The following is a 17204-nucleotide window of genomic DNA, read 5'->3' on the forward strand; positions in this document are numbered from 1 at the left end:
GAAAAAAGGGGGGGGTGACCTTATATGTACAAGAATATTTGTAGTAGTTATTTTTGTAGTAGTAAAGAATTGTAAATTGAGGAAATACTCATCAATTCATATACCACATCATTCATCTTAACAGCAACTTATGTGATAGTCAACTATGATAGACTTCAGCTCTTCTCAGCAATACAACTGATCAAAGAATGCTACCCATATCCAGAGATACAACTATGGAATCTAAATACAGATCAAAGTATACTATTTTCACCTTTTTAAATTTTTTTTGCTTTTTCTTTTAATGTGTCTTTTACCCTTTTTGTTCTGATTTTTCTTTTACAGTGTGACTAATATGAAAATATGTGTAACATGATTGTTCATGTATAACATATCAGATTACTTGCTATCCTAGGATGGGGGAGGAAAAGGTGGGAGGGAGAAAACTTTACAAAATTAATGCTAAAAATTATCTTTACAAATAATTGGAAAAATAAATTTTAAAAGAAATCATAATACAAATAAAAAGAAAAATAGAAAAAATCATAAAAGTCACTAACAGAATTCAAAGAAACTTTTTAAAAAGAGAATTTTTTTTTAACCTCCAACACGGAGACATGACACTCTTAAAAATTAAAGAGTAGTCGATACCATCTGACTAAATTCAGCAGAAAATAGCATTGCAAACAAATGAGATCCACTGGAAGTGGGTGGAGTGGGAAGCTTAGGAAATGGCACAATTATTGAAAAAAAATGGAAATCATGCAAATTTTAAGTGACAAACCCATAGAGTAAGGAAGGATACAGAAATTTCAAATTATTTGTATCCCAGAAAATTTAGCAAAGCAAAGTATCAGAACATACTATTCTAACAAGTTATGTAAGAAACTTTTTGGAATTAACAAGTGAAACACATTAAAACAACACAGGAAAATTCCATAGGATCTTAAAAAGGGGAGACCCAAGATTAAAGAACAAGTTAGACAAACTCCAAAGGGGGACAAAAAAAAATCCTACTATCTTAAAAAAAATAAAAGTAACATACCAAGGAATAACAATTGGAATCATAATGGACTTTTCAGGGGACATAAAAATGATTTTTAAAAAATCAGACTGTGCTATAAACAAACTTAAGAAGCATTGATCATGAAAAAAATAATTTATTTACCAACAAAATTAATATGCTGTGTAAATCAATAGCTATAAATTCATGAAGAATTGTCTTTAAAAAGTCAGCAGTACAGTCTTAAAACAAGTCAAGTTAAGCTACTTTAGTTAAACAACATAAATATATTGATTTAATCACTTTATCTCATAAAAAGATATAATGATAAGATACATTAATACTCTTAATTAGAATATAACAAATTTTACAAAAGATAAGAAATTACAAATACTGATGTCAAAATAGATTTAATAGACATATCAAAGTACCACAATGAGAAAAGTAAAGTATATATATATATATATATATATATATATATATGTATATATATATGTAAAATCTTTTGAGTATATACACAAATTGCAGGAAAAAAGTATGTTCTAGGATATGAAGAAGTTATACATCAATAAACAAAACTACAAATTTCATATATTCTGCTTACATACCATAACAGCAAAAATCAGTTAAAAAGCCTTAGCAGTAAATAATGATACAATAAGTAAAACCTTTGGAGTCATCTGAACATAAAATTATTTATTATATACATTCCTAGTTGAAAGAAGAAATTATAAAAATAAAGTTGATTTCAAAGATAGCAACAATAAATATACCACATCAAATTTAGATCACTGAGTGACAATATCAATTTGCTAGAAGTTTTTGTTTTAGTTTTTTTTGCAAAGCAGTGGGGTTAAGTGACTTGCCCAAGGTCACACAGCAAGGTAATTTTTAAGTGTCTGAGGCTGAATTTGAACTCGGTGCTCTATCCACTGCACGACCTAGCTGCCCTGACTATATCATTTTGAAAAAAGAAAACTCATTGAGGTTTCATTTTAAAGCCCAAGAAAATAATAACACAACTAATGAGATCTCTAACCAAAATCAAAACAGATAAGTGAATTTTAAAAAAAAATAAATGAAATAATAAATGTATCCAAGAACTAATTTTTTTATATATACCAATAAAATGGATAAAAAATTAACAAATCTTTTAGCAAAAAAGGATGAGGAAATTAGAATTAAAAATTAGAAAGAAGAGATCAAAAGGGTTAAAAATCAAGAAAATGATTAAGAATCGCTTTTTTCTACCAAGCATAAGAATCTAAAATAATGCATAATAATGAGAACATTTCCCAATAAAATTTGGTACTATGTGATGATAAATATGTTTTAAAAATAAGGAAATATCTATGAGAAGTGATATAAAGTTCTGTAAAACAAAACCATGTGTGTATATATATATATATATATATATATATATATATATATATCCAATCACATTTATTAAAAAAATGAAAGCCAAAGTAAAGGGAATTTCAAACACAGAGAGGTCACAGAAGAAATACAGTTTTGGACTTGTTTATCATTGTTAATATGCTTCTATTTTGTTTGGCTAAAATAAAGTATAATGTGTTAGGTTTTTAATATATTAGTTCCCTTCTTGCATGTTGATTAGTCTCTTTATGAATATTTTTAAAATAAAAAAGAAACAAATGTACAATGCATTCTCCATGCCTCTCATTCCATCACTACTATGATTTAGTCTAATTCATAAAAATAGCTGGAAAAAACCTGCAAGCATCTTTTTTTTGTTGTCTTTAGAAAGAATTATCTTGATCCATAAATAGATCACTTATTTACAGATGAACAATACAAGTATATGATAGAGAAATTAGTGTTTCTCCATCACTTTTATTCTATAAAATATCTGTTTAGGATCTTTCAGCACAGATTCGTATGTAATGTATTTAGCCTTATTCATCCATTCTTCCTTATTTATGAATCTTAAATGCTATTGACATTTTACACATGATTCATATAAAATGATGTGATGGGATACAAAGACCATAGTTCTTATTATTGCAAAAACAATATGTGAAAATTAATATAAAAGTAGGTCTGTATCATGTTATTTATTTTTCTTCCATTTTATTGTCATATATTACAATGATGTAACTTATTTAGATCTTATTCTATCTTTATACAGGATCATGTTTTCTTCTCTGTTACTTTTTTCTGTGATCCTTTTCAAAACGTTCTTCATATTAATTTGCACTAGGAAATGAATTGCCTATATTTCCAAAATCTCTTAGAAAATATTGAGGACTTATTGAGTGAAGTGATATTTTTTCTCTCTCTATCTCCTAATCCTGATGACTTTTTAGTATTAATTAAATTTCTTCAAATAAATGCTCATAGATTCAACAAATTTAAATCTTTCCAATTTCCATTTTACTAGTGTTATCAAAATTAATATTTATGCCAAACTCCAGTTTTTAGAGTTTTATAATTAATGTTTCATTTGAGTTTTTTAAAATGTGAGGTTTTTTTTATTTCTTTATTTTAAACTTGGTTTGGTTTTTTGGCTGGTTTTTTAAAGTCAACTTTTTTTTTAAAATAGAGACCAAGGTTGTAAATGTGAAACAGTTCCTCCCAATTCCTGATCCCCATAATTATTTTTTCTAATATAGTTGCTTAAACAAGTTAACCAGCTAATGATCAGATTACAAAGAGCTAATTCTGAAATAACTGATAATATCTGTAATCAATGATTTTAGAATCAGTAAGATGTGGTCAGTTTTCTTCATCATGATATTTTTCTGTGCATGTTATACATATATATATATATATATATATATATATATATATATATATATATATGTATGTATATATCCCACATCTTTTATCTCTCATCTAAAGAATGTTCTTATATACAGTCTAGATTTCTTAATAATCTCTTATCCTCTGATCTTTTTCTTTATTTATACCAAAGAGTATTTACCACCATGTTTTCACCATGATGTAATTTTATTAATTATAATTAGCAAAAGAAAAATTAGGAATTCATTGTATAAAGAATAAATGAATTCTTAAATAATGCAGGTATGTTGATATATGGTGATAATATGAAATGATAGTATATGATATAATGGTATGGTATGTTATGTTCTGGTATGATGTAGTATGGTATGATAAGGTAAGATACAGAATAATATGATATGAAGATATTACAAACCTATGTAGTATTACAGAAGAATAGAACTGTAACTGAAAAAAAAATCTCCAAGAGTTTTTTATAAAGTATTAATATAAACTTTTTAAAATGAGATACAGACATATTAAAAGAAATCTAATGAGCAAATGGAATATTTAGAGAGGAAGGAAAATGACCTTTATTCTTACAAAGTCATAAACTATAGTCAGTCATAGGTTATTGTATAAGCCTACTGTATTCTGCTCAGATATGTCATTTGTACCATTATGTCCCATTTTGGATGTTATATTTAGGGGAAGGGGAAGTAAACCATTTATTATGTAGCTATTGGCTGTCAGAAATGAAATTCATTTTAAAAATATTATGTCATTTGATTTTAGGAAGGATATTGATAATATGGGGCATGTGTGACTGGGATAAGAGAAGTTCTCACATTGATGCCATTATGGATTACATAGTTTATATATTACAGCAGTTAAATATGTTTAGCCTAGAAAAGATATTGAAGGATTGTCATGTGGAAGAGGCTTGTTCTACTTGGCTCCAAAGGGCAGATGGAAACAAAAGGTAGATTAAGCTTGATGTAAGGAAAACCTTCCTAATATCTAGTGGTATAGGAGGTTATAATAGGGCGCCTCAGAAGGGGAAGCACCTCCCCCCCGGAGGTCTTGAAGAAGTCAGTTACATAACAGAAAGAAATTTTCAGTCATGATTGGGTTGGGATGGATAGCTCTGAATTCTCTGTAAATTTTGTATCCTACAATTCTGTGCATTGCTTACACGTGAGTAGAATGAATTGAACTGAGCTTGGTACGTTTCCTGTAAACCCCACAAAATACAAAACAAAGGTCTTTGTGTACCTGATTTTTGGCATTTAGTAATACCATCTTGGTACCTAGGACCTTATTACCTTAATATTTATCACTTTAGAACCTCATCATCCTAGTTAGAATAACTAGTCTCTCAATATCCAGATATACCACTAACAGCCATTCATTATTCTATCTTGGAAAGTGTGATCTACTTTCTTTTTCTTTAAAAAAGGGGATATAAAGGCCTATTATAGGCGAAACATTTAACAAAGGACTAGGTTCGTATCACTGATACCTTTGTCTGATCCAGTTCTGAGGACAGGCTTTCTAAGCTGCTAAAACTCAAGAAACGTTCATGACTGGAACCTGTTTGAAAAAGGTATCTGACCACTGTTTCTTTGTTTGTTTCAAAGCGCTCCCACTTTCTTATTGTCACCTAAAAGGGAAAAAAAAAGTTAAATAATATAATGTTATAAATTAACGAAGAATATCAAGGAATTGTTTTTCACATAAAGAATATCAAGGAATCATTTTTCATGTAGACCTGGAGAGTTTGTATTTTTCCAATTCCAGTTACTTTAATTGAGTTGACAATTTAATACATTGGAAACCTAAGAAAGTTTATTCTCCAGTCTCTAGCAAAAACTGAAATCTCTGTGCCTCATGAAAAAAAGGAGTTTGACTTGATGGTCTGTAAGGCATCTTCTAGGAGTTTTAATCTATTATTAAAATTGAAGGGTAAAGAAAAGTCAATATCAAAAAAAAGGAAAAATCAGAAAGGGAAGGAAATAAAGAACCTGATTACAAAAATTAATATACTCCAACAGAAAGATCAAAACTAAAAATATTCATGCTCTTTGTACAGCCTGCCAAGTTGAAAAGAGCTACATAGAGTTCCACGATTGACAGGTCAACATCATCTTTTTACTTGAGAGAAGTTTTGAAGAAGCCATTGCCTTTTTAAGTCTCACCTGTAGGCGACGTTCCTGTTTTTCCCTGTTCTGTTCCATGTTATCTAAGGTATTCTCTAGCTTCTTCAGTTCCTCTTGGACTCTGCTAGGTAGCCCACCTTCACCCTGTTTAGCCCTGGAAATCTGCTCTTTTACATCTTTCTTTTTTGCCTGGATTCTCTTGGTCTTTTGCTGAAAGAATTTATTAAACAGATGGATATACATGTTAATTTCTTCTACAGCTAAGAAGGGAAGCACACTCCCACACTTGAGCAGAAGATAGAAAAGTATATACAAAAGCATGCAGCGTGGGCAAGAACTATACTTTTAAGTCAGTAAATAACTATTAATAGCAATGAATAGTATTGTCTGCATGAACCTGAGGTAAATGTTATTTTCATTTAGAAAAACAACAACATGAGTTATATCACTTAATATTTGTGTCAAAAAGTCTATTTTGGGTTTTATACATGGAAGACATTAGGTAAAATAATTCATTTGTTGAAAAAGAAAATGTGTCTGTCTCTGCATGTATCTATGAGAGACAAATACACACACATATGAATGGGGAGAGAGAGAGAGAGAGAGAGAGAGAGAGAGAGAGAGAGAGAGAGAGAGAGAAATTCCTTTATTGCTTAAAAAAATAGAGGCTTAAATTCAAAAATTAAAAATAACTCTAATGGAGAGGAAAAAATCGAACAAATAGGGACTGTGATTAATCTGTAGAAACTTTGAAAAAACTACTAGGATTTTTAGAAAGGTGAAAATAGAAATAAAAATATCAATGTTAAATGTTAATTTTAAATGTTAAAACAGAGCAAAATTAACACCTATTCATCAATATGCAAACAACATAAAGTTTATAAACTTTAATGCACATTAACTTTAACTTTATACACTTTAATGCACATTAACATTAACTTAATTTTTTTAAATTTATTTAAGGCAATGGGGTTAAATGACTTGCCCAAGGTCACACAGCTAGGTAATTATTAAGTGTCTGAGTTTTGATTTGAATTCAGGTCCTTCTGACTCCAGGTCTGGTACTCTATCCACTGGGCTACCCAGCTGCTCCCCTCCACCCCCCACATTAACTTTTAAAGCATCCACTGACCTATTAGGTCTTTCTAAAAGTCTATAAATCTCTGGTCTATAAAACTTATTTTATTTTTGCATGTTTTAAAAAATTATATGCCATTGGAAGACATAGGAACTGATGCAAAGTGAAGCAAGCAAAAATAAGAAAAAATATACAAAATGATCATTTTTGTTACTGTTTAGCCATTTTCAGTCAAGTTGGATTCTTTATGACCCGATTTGCCATTTACTTGGCAAAGCTACTCTAATGATTTACCATTTTCTTCTCAAGATAATTAAACAGATGAGGAAACTGAGGCAAACAGGGTCAAACAATTTGCAGAAGGTCACACAGATACTAAGTTTTTGAGGTAAGATTTGAACTTAGATCTTCCTAACTTCAGGGTAAGCATTCTATCCACTGAGCCATCATACTGCTCACAAAATGATTGAAACAATGTAAATAAAAAGAATAATAACAAAAACTAAAAACTGACCTCTAAGAAAGTATACTCACTAAACTTAGTCCCCCAAAAAGTGAAATGAGAAGATACTCCCCAATTTCTTTGCAAAAGTATAGCATTATTGTGTATGGAACACTACATTTAGTAACAGATTTCTTTTTTGGTTGAACTGTTCAATTTTGCTATAGTCTCTTTTGAATTTTTTTTTATAAAGGGTGATGCTTTGGAAGAAAATGTGGGAACAGATGTTAGGAAATGAATATTATATAAAATATATCAATAAAAGTTTTTTTGGATACCAGCTATGTTATAACTAAGATTTATTTTTGTAAAAAATAGCTTGACTTTTCTGGCCCTCTATTTTTGCTCTATAATCAAAATATGTAGGTACTAAACTGGTTAGTAGATTAGCCAAATAAATTATGAGTGATATTATTAACTTGTTTCTCATTTCTGGGATCACATTGGGAGGATTCAGAATGAGCACATCAGTACCATTTTATGTAGAAGACATATATTTATTCTTTTTGTTGTTTAGCCCATCTTCAGTCATGTCTAACTCTTTGTGACCTCATTTAGAGTTTTCTTTGAAAAAATATTAGTGATATGCCACTTCCTTCCCCAGGTTATTTTACAGGTGAGGAACCTGAGACAAACATGATTAACTGACTTGTCCAAAGGCCCAGTTATTAAGTGTCTGAGACTGGATTTGAACTCAGGAAGATCAGTCTTCCTAATTCTTAGCCCAGAACTATAAAACTTTGCCCCTTTGTTGCCCATTTTATTTATTCTACAAATATTTAAGTGTCTGATGTGTGTCGGGTCATGACAGATGAATATGGTTTTTTAAGAAAGAAAATGGAAGGGCCATCCAGGTGACACAGTGGATAGAGCACCAGCCCTGGAGTCAGGAGTTCAAATCTGGCCTCAGACACTTAATGATTTCCTAGCTGTGTGGCCTTGGGCAAGCCACTTAACCCCACTGCCTTGCAAAAAAACTAAAAAAAATGGCATAATGTCCTTATTTCAAGAGTTCATATTCTAGGGGGGAAAAAAAGAAAAATCAAACAAATATAACATAAAAAAGTTATTAGTACAAAAGAAGCAAAACAAGTGCTATAATTATTTTTGTGATTGGAAAGTCAGAGAAGACCTAATGGAAGAAGGGAAGTCTTGAAGCCAGAATTGAACAAGGCACAGAAAATGGTATGACAATGTATAGTGTGTATTCAAAGAAGGGTTAGAAAAAAAAGAGTATAAAAATGTAGCAAGGGAGGGAAGGAAATATAAATTTTTTTTAATATAGTTAAATTAGTATAATGAGTTGACAGTAAAATATCCTCACATTCCTCTTTTCCATTAGAGACAATACCAATTTCACTCTCAAGGAAGATTTTAAGTTAATGTCAAATTTGGTCATATTATTTTATCCTGCTTTTTGTCATCACCAGATTCCTTAATGGGAAGATATTTCTCAGTATTAAATAAGAGCAGAATGTTACCAAATCCTTTAACCATGCAGCCCAGACTTTCTGAATGGGTGAATGTTCTAAAAAAGTGGTGTCAAATTCAAATAGAAACAGGAGGCCATGAAATCTTATGTAAGGATTCCTGAGGGTCACCAATTAACTTAGTTTTAAAATATAGCATTATCTTTATCTTATTTTCTTTAAAAATATTTATTTCTCAAATACACTTTATTCTGGTTTGGCCTGTCTGAGGAGTATTATGGGTTATATGCGGCCATCTTTTTGACTCTTCTCTTCTATATATCTCGGATTTAATTCACTAACAGAAATAATATTAATCAGTAATTAATAATATGAATATATTAACAATTATTATTGATAATATATTCTAATATATTATTATACTACACAATTACTATGTTCTAGTTACTATGGTATCTTATTCAATATGCTTATTATTATTACTATTATTATTATTGTTATTATCTAATTTGATTCTCATAACAACCCTGGGAGTCAGGTGCTACGATTATTCCTATTTTTTTTTATTGAAGGGAAAACTGAGGCAAAAAGATGACTTGTGTAGGTTTACACAGTAGGCAAATATCTGAGAGTAGATTTGAACTCAGGACTTCTTGACTTCAGGTCCAGAGTTGCATCCACTGTAGCTGCCCCTAGGAGTTGAAATAAACTTAAAGATACAACCTACTTGATGATGTAGAAGTAATTGCTGGGCTTCAAATAAGTTTTCAGTGTCCAAGATCTTTTCTGCTTGCTCCTGGACTTCTTTGGAGGTATTAATTAACTGTTCAAGTGAGCTTTTTGCAATTTCTTTGTACTGAACACGATCCCCAAGAGCACTTAGCATCTTTTCAACCTAAAATAATTGAAAAGAAAAACAAATAAATTCAAGATCCATATAATATCGAATAGAACTAATTTGTGATGATCTGTTTCAGGAATATAAATCATTTAAAAATAAAAGTAAAATTAATGCCATTTTATTTTGTTCTTGTAGTATATAGAGTGTCTAAAAATATTTTCAAGTAAAAATACTTTATTTAATATATAGTACTCAGGGGGCGACTAGGTGGCACAGGGGATAGGGCACTGGCCCTGCAGTCAGGAGTACCTGAGTTCAAATCTGGCCTCAGGCACTTAATAATTATCTAGCTGTGTGGCCTTGGGCAAGTCACTTAACCCCATTTGCCTTACCAAAAAAAACCTCTATAAAAATATATAGTATTCAGGAAAAAATCTCATCTTAAACATTCTACCATATTAAAATCATTCTTTTTAAAGATTAGTGTGAAATGTTATAAACATTTTACTGTTTCCATTAAAAGTAATCAGCAAAATGACTATATTTATATTCACCGAACTTTTGAATAAAAAAATAAGAAGAACATTCCTGAGAAATAAGGATAACATATGTCCTAGAGAAAGGTAACATATATTATTATAAAAATGATTTAGGGGGGTATGTTGTCATGTTGAAGTGGAAAACTAAATCAGGACATTTAAATAAAATGTAGAAATTTATTTAAATTTCAAAATTCTCTACCATAATTATACAGAGGATTTAATTTTTATTTTTTCTGGTAGGAGGACATGTAGGAGGAAGAGAAAATAAATGCTTGTTAAATTTAAAATTAAATAATCAATGTTTAATGGGGTACCATTTTTAAAAAAATCTATAGATTAGCTTTGGCAACCTCGGTATTAGTAACAAATATTTCATGGAGTTATTTTCTACTCTTATTTTGATTAAAATTCTCCACATATGAAAATCAACCTTCAAGAAGAGTTCCACTTTACTTAAATATATAACTTTACCTCTGACAGCAAAGCTGTGAGGCCCTTGAAGTCACTTGAGAGTTTTGAGAGTTCATCATCCTGCTTCTGGATTTCTTCCTCAGCAGAAACTTCAGTAAGAGTTTTCAGCCTAGCCTTCAGCCAGCCAAGATTTTCTCCTTGTTTGTTCATCTCCTCTCTAATTTCCTGTGTAAAATTCATCAAAACATATCTGTGAACAGTGGTTAAGTGTGATAAAGTCTAAGGGACAGATGACACAATGATCATGCTTCTTGACATGATTCTCTTCCTTCTACTTCTCTGACAACTTGGATTCCTTTTGATGGCACTCATTACGCTGTCTCTCAAACACTATGTCCTGAAGGTTGTTTTCTTGACCCTCTTTTCTATGAAGTATTTCCATTGGTAATTTTATATAATCTCATGTCTTCGATTACCACCGCAATGAAGATAATTGCTAAATGTAAAGTATGTTCCAAAAGTTTTAGTACAGTTTTAAGATATTAAAACAAAATTGAACTGACATTTTTAAAACACCTATCTCTAGAGATTCTGTTCTTCATTTTCAATGGGGTTTTGGAAAACTACACTTAGATATCCTGTTATCTCAGATTCAGTTTTAACTTTTCTGAAACTTAGTTTCCTCATTTGTTAAAAAAAAAAGGTTTCACTAGATGCCTTTTCAAGTTATTTTTTTTTTTTTGGCTCTAAACCTATATTCAAAACCAAACTCATCATCAACTCCCTTCCCCCCCCAAAATTTGCCCCATCTCCATAACATGTCTATATATACAACTAGTGCCATCATTGTTCGAGTTATCAATACTCATAATTTCAGTTAACTTTACTCCATATTGCAAAGTTATTTTGTTATATGTGATTTTCATGACCCATTTTCAGATTTTCTTAGTAAAGATATGGAGTGGTTTGTCATTTCCTTCTCATTACTTCCAGCTCATTTTATACATAAGGAATCTGAGGCAACCAGGGTTAAGTGACTTATCAGGGTCATCAGACCAGATTTGAACTTGGATCTTCTTGTTTCCAGGATTGCTGCTCTACCAGTATATGGATTAATCAGTTGCCCAGTCCTTCAAATTCTAACCCAATTCATCCTTTGTATTCCATCTTTGTATTTCTCACTTTCTCTTTTGTTATATTTATATATTTGCCTTTCCTGCTACTTGTCTTCTTGAGAAAATAATTCATGTGCACTTAGTACTAGACACACGCTGGGCATCTTAAAAATATTTTGAATTAAATTTTTAACAATAATAGAGGTTTCAGAAAATCTCATATGCATTCCATATTTATTTTTATTTGTGTCCATTTTATTAAAAAAATTCTCCAGATACCGTAGAAAAATGTTAACTGAGATCTTCTTCATATATTCAATTATCTTAGTGCATACAAAATAGACTACAATATTTTATATATGATTGGATCAGATTTAGCAATTTCATTTTTATTAGTTATAATGAAGTATAATAGACACTTTCCCCTCCAGAGCTATCTGGGTTCAGGGACCAGATATGAATCTCCAGAATAACTGGAGATAGCCATGGATATAGGGCAATTAGAGTTAAATGACTTGCCCAAGGTCATACAGCTAAGTGGCAAGTGTCTGAGGACAGATTTGAATTCCTGTCCTCCTGAAACCACTGCATCATCTAATGGCCCCATAAAATGTATATATTAATGTTTGTAGTACCCTAGGGAATGATTGTGAAGTATAACAACAGAAGAGTTGTAGCATTTTTCAGGCTTTAAAGTTGTGGAATTAGCTGTTTTTATTTTCCTGATGGAGGGTCAAAAATAGCTCGTTAATTTGGAGAAATCTGGATTTAAATATCAGCTCTGTTAAGACTTTCTATGTAAGTTTTGGCAAGACATTTACCATCTCCGAGTCTCTCTTTCCTCTTTTAAAAAATAAGAAGCTTGAAAAATTGGAAATTAAGTGAATGTCCTTCAGTTGGGGAATGACTTAACAAACTGTGGTATATGTATGTCATGGAACACTATTGTTCTATTAGAAACCAAGAGGGATGGGAATTCAGGGAAGCCTGGAGGGATGTGCATGAACTGATGCTGAGTGAGATGAGCAGAACAAGGAAAACATTGTACATCTTAACAGCAACATAGGGGTGATGATCAACCTTGATGGACTTGCTCATCCCTTCAGTGCAACAACTAGGGACAATTTTGAGCTATCTGCAATGGAGAATACCATCTGTATCCAGAAAAAGAATTATGGACTTTGAACAAAGATCAAAGATTATTACCATCAAATTAGAAAAAAGCATTATATTATAATGTAATTTTACTATCTCATACTTTATATTTCTTCCTTAAGGATATAATTTCTCTGTCATCACATTCAGCTGAGATCAATTGTATAACATGGAACCAATGTAAACACTAACAGAATGCCTTCTGTGGGGTATGGGGGAAGGGAAACAAGAATGGGGGAAAATTGTAAAACTCAAAATAAATAAAATCCTTCCTTAAAAAAATAAGAAGCTTGAATTTGAGAACTTTGAAGATCTTTTCAAGTTGCAGACATCTATTATTGGTTTGTATGATATTGTTCTCTTATATTTCTGTTGCATTATATATATGCACACGCAAATACATTGAAATATTTTCTGTTGAGATCCATCTTGAAAACCTTCCCTGGGCAAAACCAAAACCTAAAATCCTTATGAGTCAGCTTCATTTAACAATTGTGTATGACAAAGAAATCATTCTTTTTTAAAGTTTTATTTATTTATGGCAAAGGGGTTAAGTGACTTGCCTGAGGTCACACAACTAGGTAATTATTAAGTGTCTGAGGTCATATTTGAACTCAGGTCCTCCTGATTCCAGGGCTGGTGCTCTATCTACTGTTCCACCTTGCTGTCCCCCAAAGAAATCATTCTTAACCTCTTTTGGTAGGGAAACTAGGAAAAGTCATCCAAATAGTATATGTAATATAAATAATCCTCAAAGGAAATCCCTTGGGCCTTTTAATTTATATCAGTTTATACCATGAGGGAAATTATTTTATTATTATATGAACAACCAATTATTAAGTTCAGAGCCAGGATTTTTCCCTCCTTTTCCTCATTTAAGATTGGGTCCCTGGGAATGATTGATGAGATTTTTCCTAGCCCTCAGAGTACATGTTCTTTAATCTTAAGCCAGATTCCACCTAACTAGGAGATTTTACTCTGATTAGAGTGTAAATAGAAATCCAATCTAGGCAGGTTCCTCCCCAGAAGAGAAGAACCTTGTGCTTACACCCCTCCATTAGAGTTTAGGGTGACCCAGCTCACAAAGGAGAAAACTAACCATAGTATTCTGGTTTGAATGAATTCCCCTGTTCAGACTGCTGAATCTCATGATCAAGTCACATTTGCAGTATGACAACTAAAGACTTCTAGTCCACCTGCTCATTAAATGTCCACGGATCAGGATTGACTTTCAGTAGTCATGGGAATTATCTTTCTTTTTTTAAAATTTTTGCAAGGCAATGGGGTTAAGTGGCTTGCCTAAGAACACACAATTAGGTAATTATTAAGTGTCTGAGGTTGGATTTGAACTCAGGTCCTGCTGACTCCAGGGCTGGTGCTGTATCCACTGCACCATCTAAGTGCCCCTGGGAATTACATTTCAAGGACTATTTAGAGCTTTCAGGCTCTCGATGTCTTTTGTCTTTATTTGCAGATAGAAATAACTCACCATTAATTTATTATTTATTTTTAGCTAACCTAATTAAAAATTATTATTTACCTAGAAATTCTCTCTGGTTTTTCATTGATCACACACCAACAGTATTTACATATTAAAAGTTAAAAGATCATTTTTATACTCTAGGCAAAGAAAAAGAAAAGAAAAAGAAAAATGACTATAATCTTTGTTGCTGGGAAAGGTTGCAACCCTTGAGTTCAGGAATTCTGAACTACAGTGTGCACAGTATCTCCAGATATTGTGCAAATAAATATAGGCCAGGAACTAACCTCTGCAGCAAGTTTGAACTTTCCATACATGGTAGTATCTTTGGCTTCCTGCTTCATCAATTGTAATTCTCTCTCTTTTGCAGATACCCAAGATGAAAATTCAGAAAATCTAAAACAATACAATCATCATCTTATAAGAAAAAAGGATGCCATAATTACATAAGTACTTAATTATTCAAATAATACTTTTTTATCTGGAAAAAATTCCCCCAATTCATGTTTTCTCTGAAGAAAACTCTCTTTTTAACAAATTTTGTCTTGCTATTGGAGTGCAAGGAGAATGGTCTGATGTTAACTGTGGCTACATAGGCTATGTCCAGTGCTTAGAGCTGGGGTCTAGCTGAGGTAAAAGTCTAATTCCTGGAATTCTCATATCTCAATCACCAGGAACTGAGTCAGACAAGTTGACTCTGAATAATCTTCATAACACTGGGTAGAGGATTGTACCAAAAGAGACCCTAGAAAACTGAGGAATCAAACCCTCAAATCCTGGACAATGAATGGAAGGTACAAATCCATATACTTAAAGGCAAACTCAGACATCTAATATTATGCTTTTATTATTCACTACCTCTGGTGGTCAAGTTCCTGACATCAAGGTCAATACCCCTGTGCACATAAAGGCATTTTTCTGTACTTTGAGAATCTGTATTTTCGTCAGGGTGGGTGTTCTCTCTATTGAAACAGGCCACAAACATTTTACAACTTCCAAAATGATTTTTCTAGATGCACAATGGCTAAAGCAGTTCAATACTCTGTAGTCATCATGGTTAAGATTCACCTCAAAATGAACTAGTATGATCCTTGGAAAACAAACATATAATCAGTCTATCACTAGGCCCATCCAACTCTTTTCTAACTGCTGTTCTGTTCTGATAATTGGTTCTATAATGGGACTTTAATGGAATTAGCAGAGGTTTTATATATTATATTATATTAATAGTAATATTTACATGAGATAAGAAAGTGAAAATCATGCCATCTATTTTTCATCTATTTATTAAATAAAATAAAATTCATGTCATATTATAGTTATTTTTTGTACATCTTTCCTAATCAGACTGGGTAGAGGGCAGAAATCTATATTATCTATTTTCAATTTCCCCATAGCACCAAACACAATGCCTTAGATAACTATAGGCAATGGAAAAAATGTTTCTTTACATATAATTGGTCAACGTGCAGCAACATTAAGACAGCCAATATGCTAGCACTATTCTATTAAAACTTCTGTCCAGTTGTCAGTAAGACCTACCTAGTCTTATAATTTTTCCATTTATCTGGATTTTCCATCAGTTTTTTATAAGTATCAACAATCATAGCTTTAAGATCTCTGAGAGTGGTTTGACAGTTCTCTGGTGCATTCCTCACAGGATCACGAACTGGGAGTTTCAGACTGAGCTCTTCAATCAGCTGTAACCTCTTCTCACAAAGATGATGGGGTCCTTTGTCACTGAAGAAAATCTAATGAGAAACAGCTGAAGCTATAAATATTGAATAAAGGAAGTCATAAAAAGGAGTCTACATTTGTAGAGAAAACAAAAACATTCTCCTTTGCGAAATTGCACCTTTTTGGTCTGTCAGACTATCATAGTTTGTTACCTTTTCATGAATGCCACAAAATTTCATTACTGTCCACTTGGTGGTGCATGAGACATACCTTATGCTCTTGAATGATCTTTTCACTGCCTTCCTGTAGTAACAACTTGTTCTCTCGACCCAGTTCAGATTTGCATTCTTCAACTAAAGCTAGAAATCTATTTTTCTCCACTTCTATCTTCAGGTGAAGTAAGTGATAGGGAGCTTCTCCTTGGAGATCCTACATTGAACAAAGACCAAGGGAGCATAACAGTGGCGGTTGTGATGAGAGATATTTGCACTTAAATAGCAAGCTATATAAACTAAATTTTTATTTCCCTGTTTTCTTGCTAGGGTCCTGGATCACAAGGTTTTCTAGATGAAGATACTGTATATAACATAAGATATGTTAGTTATTCTGATGCAAATTTTTCTTCTTCTGTTTTTCTTCTTTATCATAATGTATGTATCAAAATATTTGACTCTCTGAGACGGAGAATACAATAAGAAATTAAAATGATTAAAAAAAGAAGAGTTTCAGAAAAACAATTTTTTTGGGGTGTTGTTATTTACTTTATAACATATATTTGATCTCTTTTTTTCCTGCCTTTGATTTTCTTGATAGGTATGCCCCATTGTTGGGTCATTGGGTGACATTAGATGATATATAGTTTTGTACATTTCTTGCTTTATTGTGTGATTTCACAACACTACACTATTATACCTATTTTTCCACAGTACCTTCAATATTAACATTTATTTAAAGTTTGAATGGTGTGAAGTGCAATCTTTCAGAGATGTTTAAAATTGCATTTTCTCAATATTAGTAATTTACAATTCTTTTAAAAATTGTTGCTCATATATCCCTTATACATTTATCGATTGGGGAGTATCTCTCAGTC

General features: G+C 31.7%; 1 protein-coding gene across 1 annotated transcript in view; it reads right to left on the minus strand.

Moving 5' to 3' along the window:
* The window catches only part of SYNE1 (spectrin repeat containing nuclear envelope protein 1), a 598518-nt gene that overhangs the window by 343187 nt on the left and 238127 nt on the right, over positions 1–17204 (minus strand). Inside the window, exons 24-30 of the mRNA XM_074187858.1 lie at positions 16385–16543; positions 15980–16188; positions 14725–14833; positions 10748–10912; positions 9621–9788; positions 5923–6093; positions 5247–5387 (exon numbers count right to left, since the gene is read on the minus strand). Of these exons, the coding sequence (XP_074043959.1) occupies positions 5247–5387; positions 5923–6093; positions 9621–9788; positions 10748–10912; positions 14725–14833; positions 15980–16188; positions 16385–16543 (1122 nt within the window). The remainder of the gene's footprint in view (positions 1–5246; positions 5388–5922; positions 6094–9620; positions 9789–10747; positions 10913–14724; positions 14834–15979; positions 16189–16384; positions 16544–17204) is intronic.

Source organism: Macrotis lagotis, chromosome 5, assembly GCF_037893015.1.
Source record: "Macrotis lagotis isolate mMagLag1 chromosome 5, bilby.v1.9.chrom.fasta, whole genome shotgun sequence".
NCBI classification, from domain to species: domain Eukaryota; kingdom Metazoa; phylum Chordata; class Mammalia; order Peramelemorphia; family Peramelidae; genus Macrotis; species Macrotis lagotis.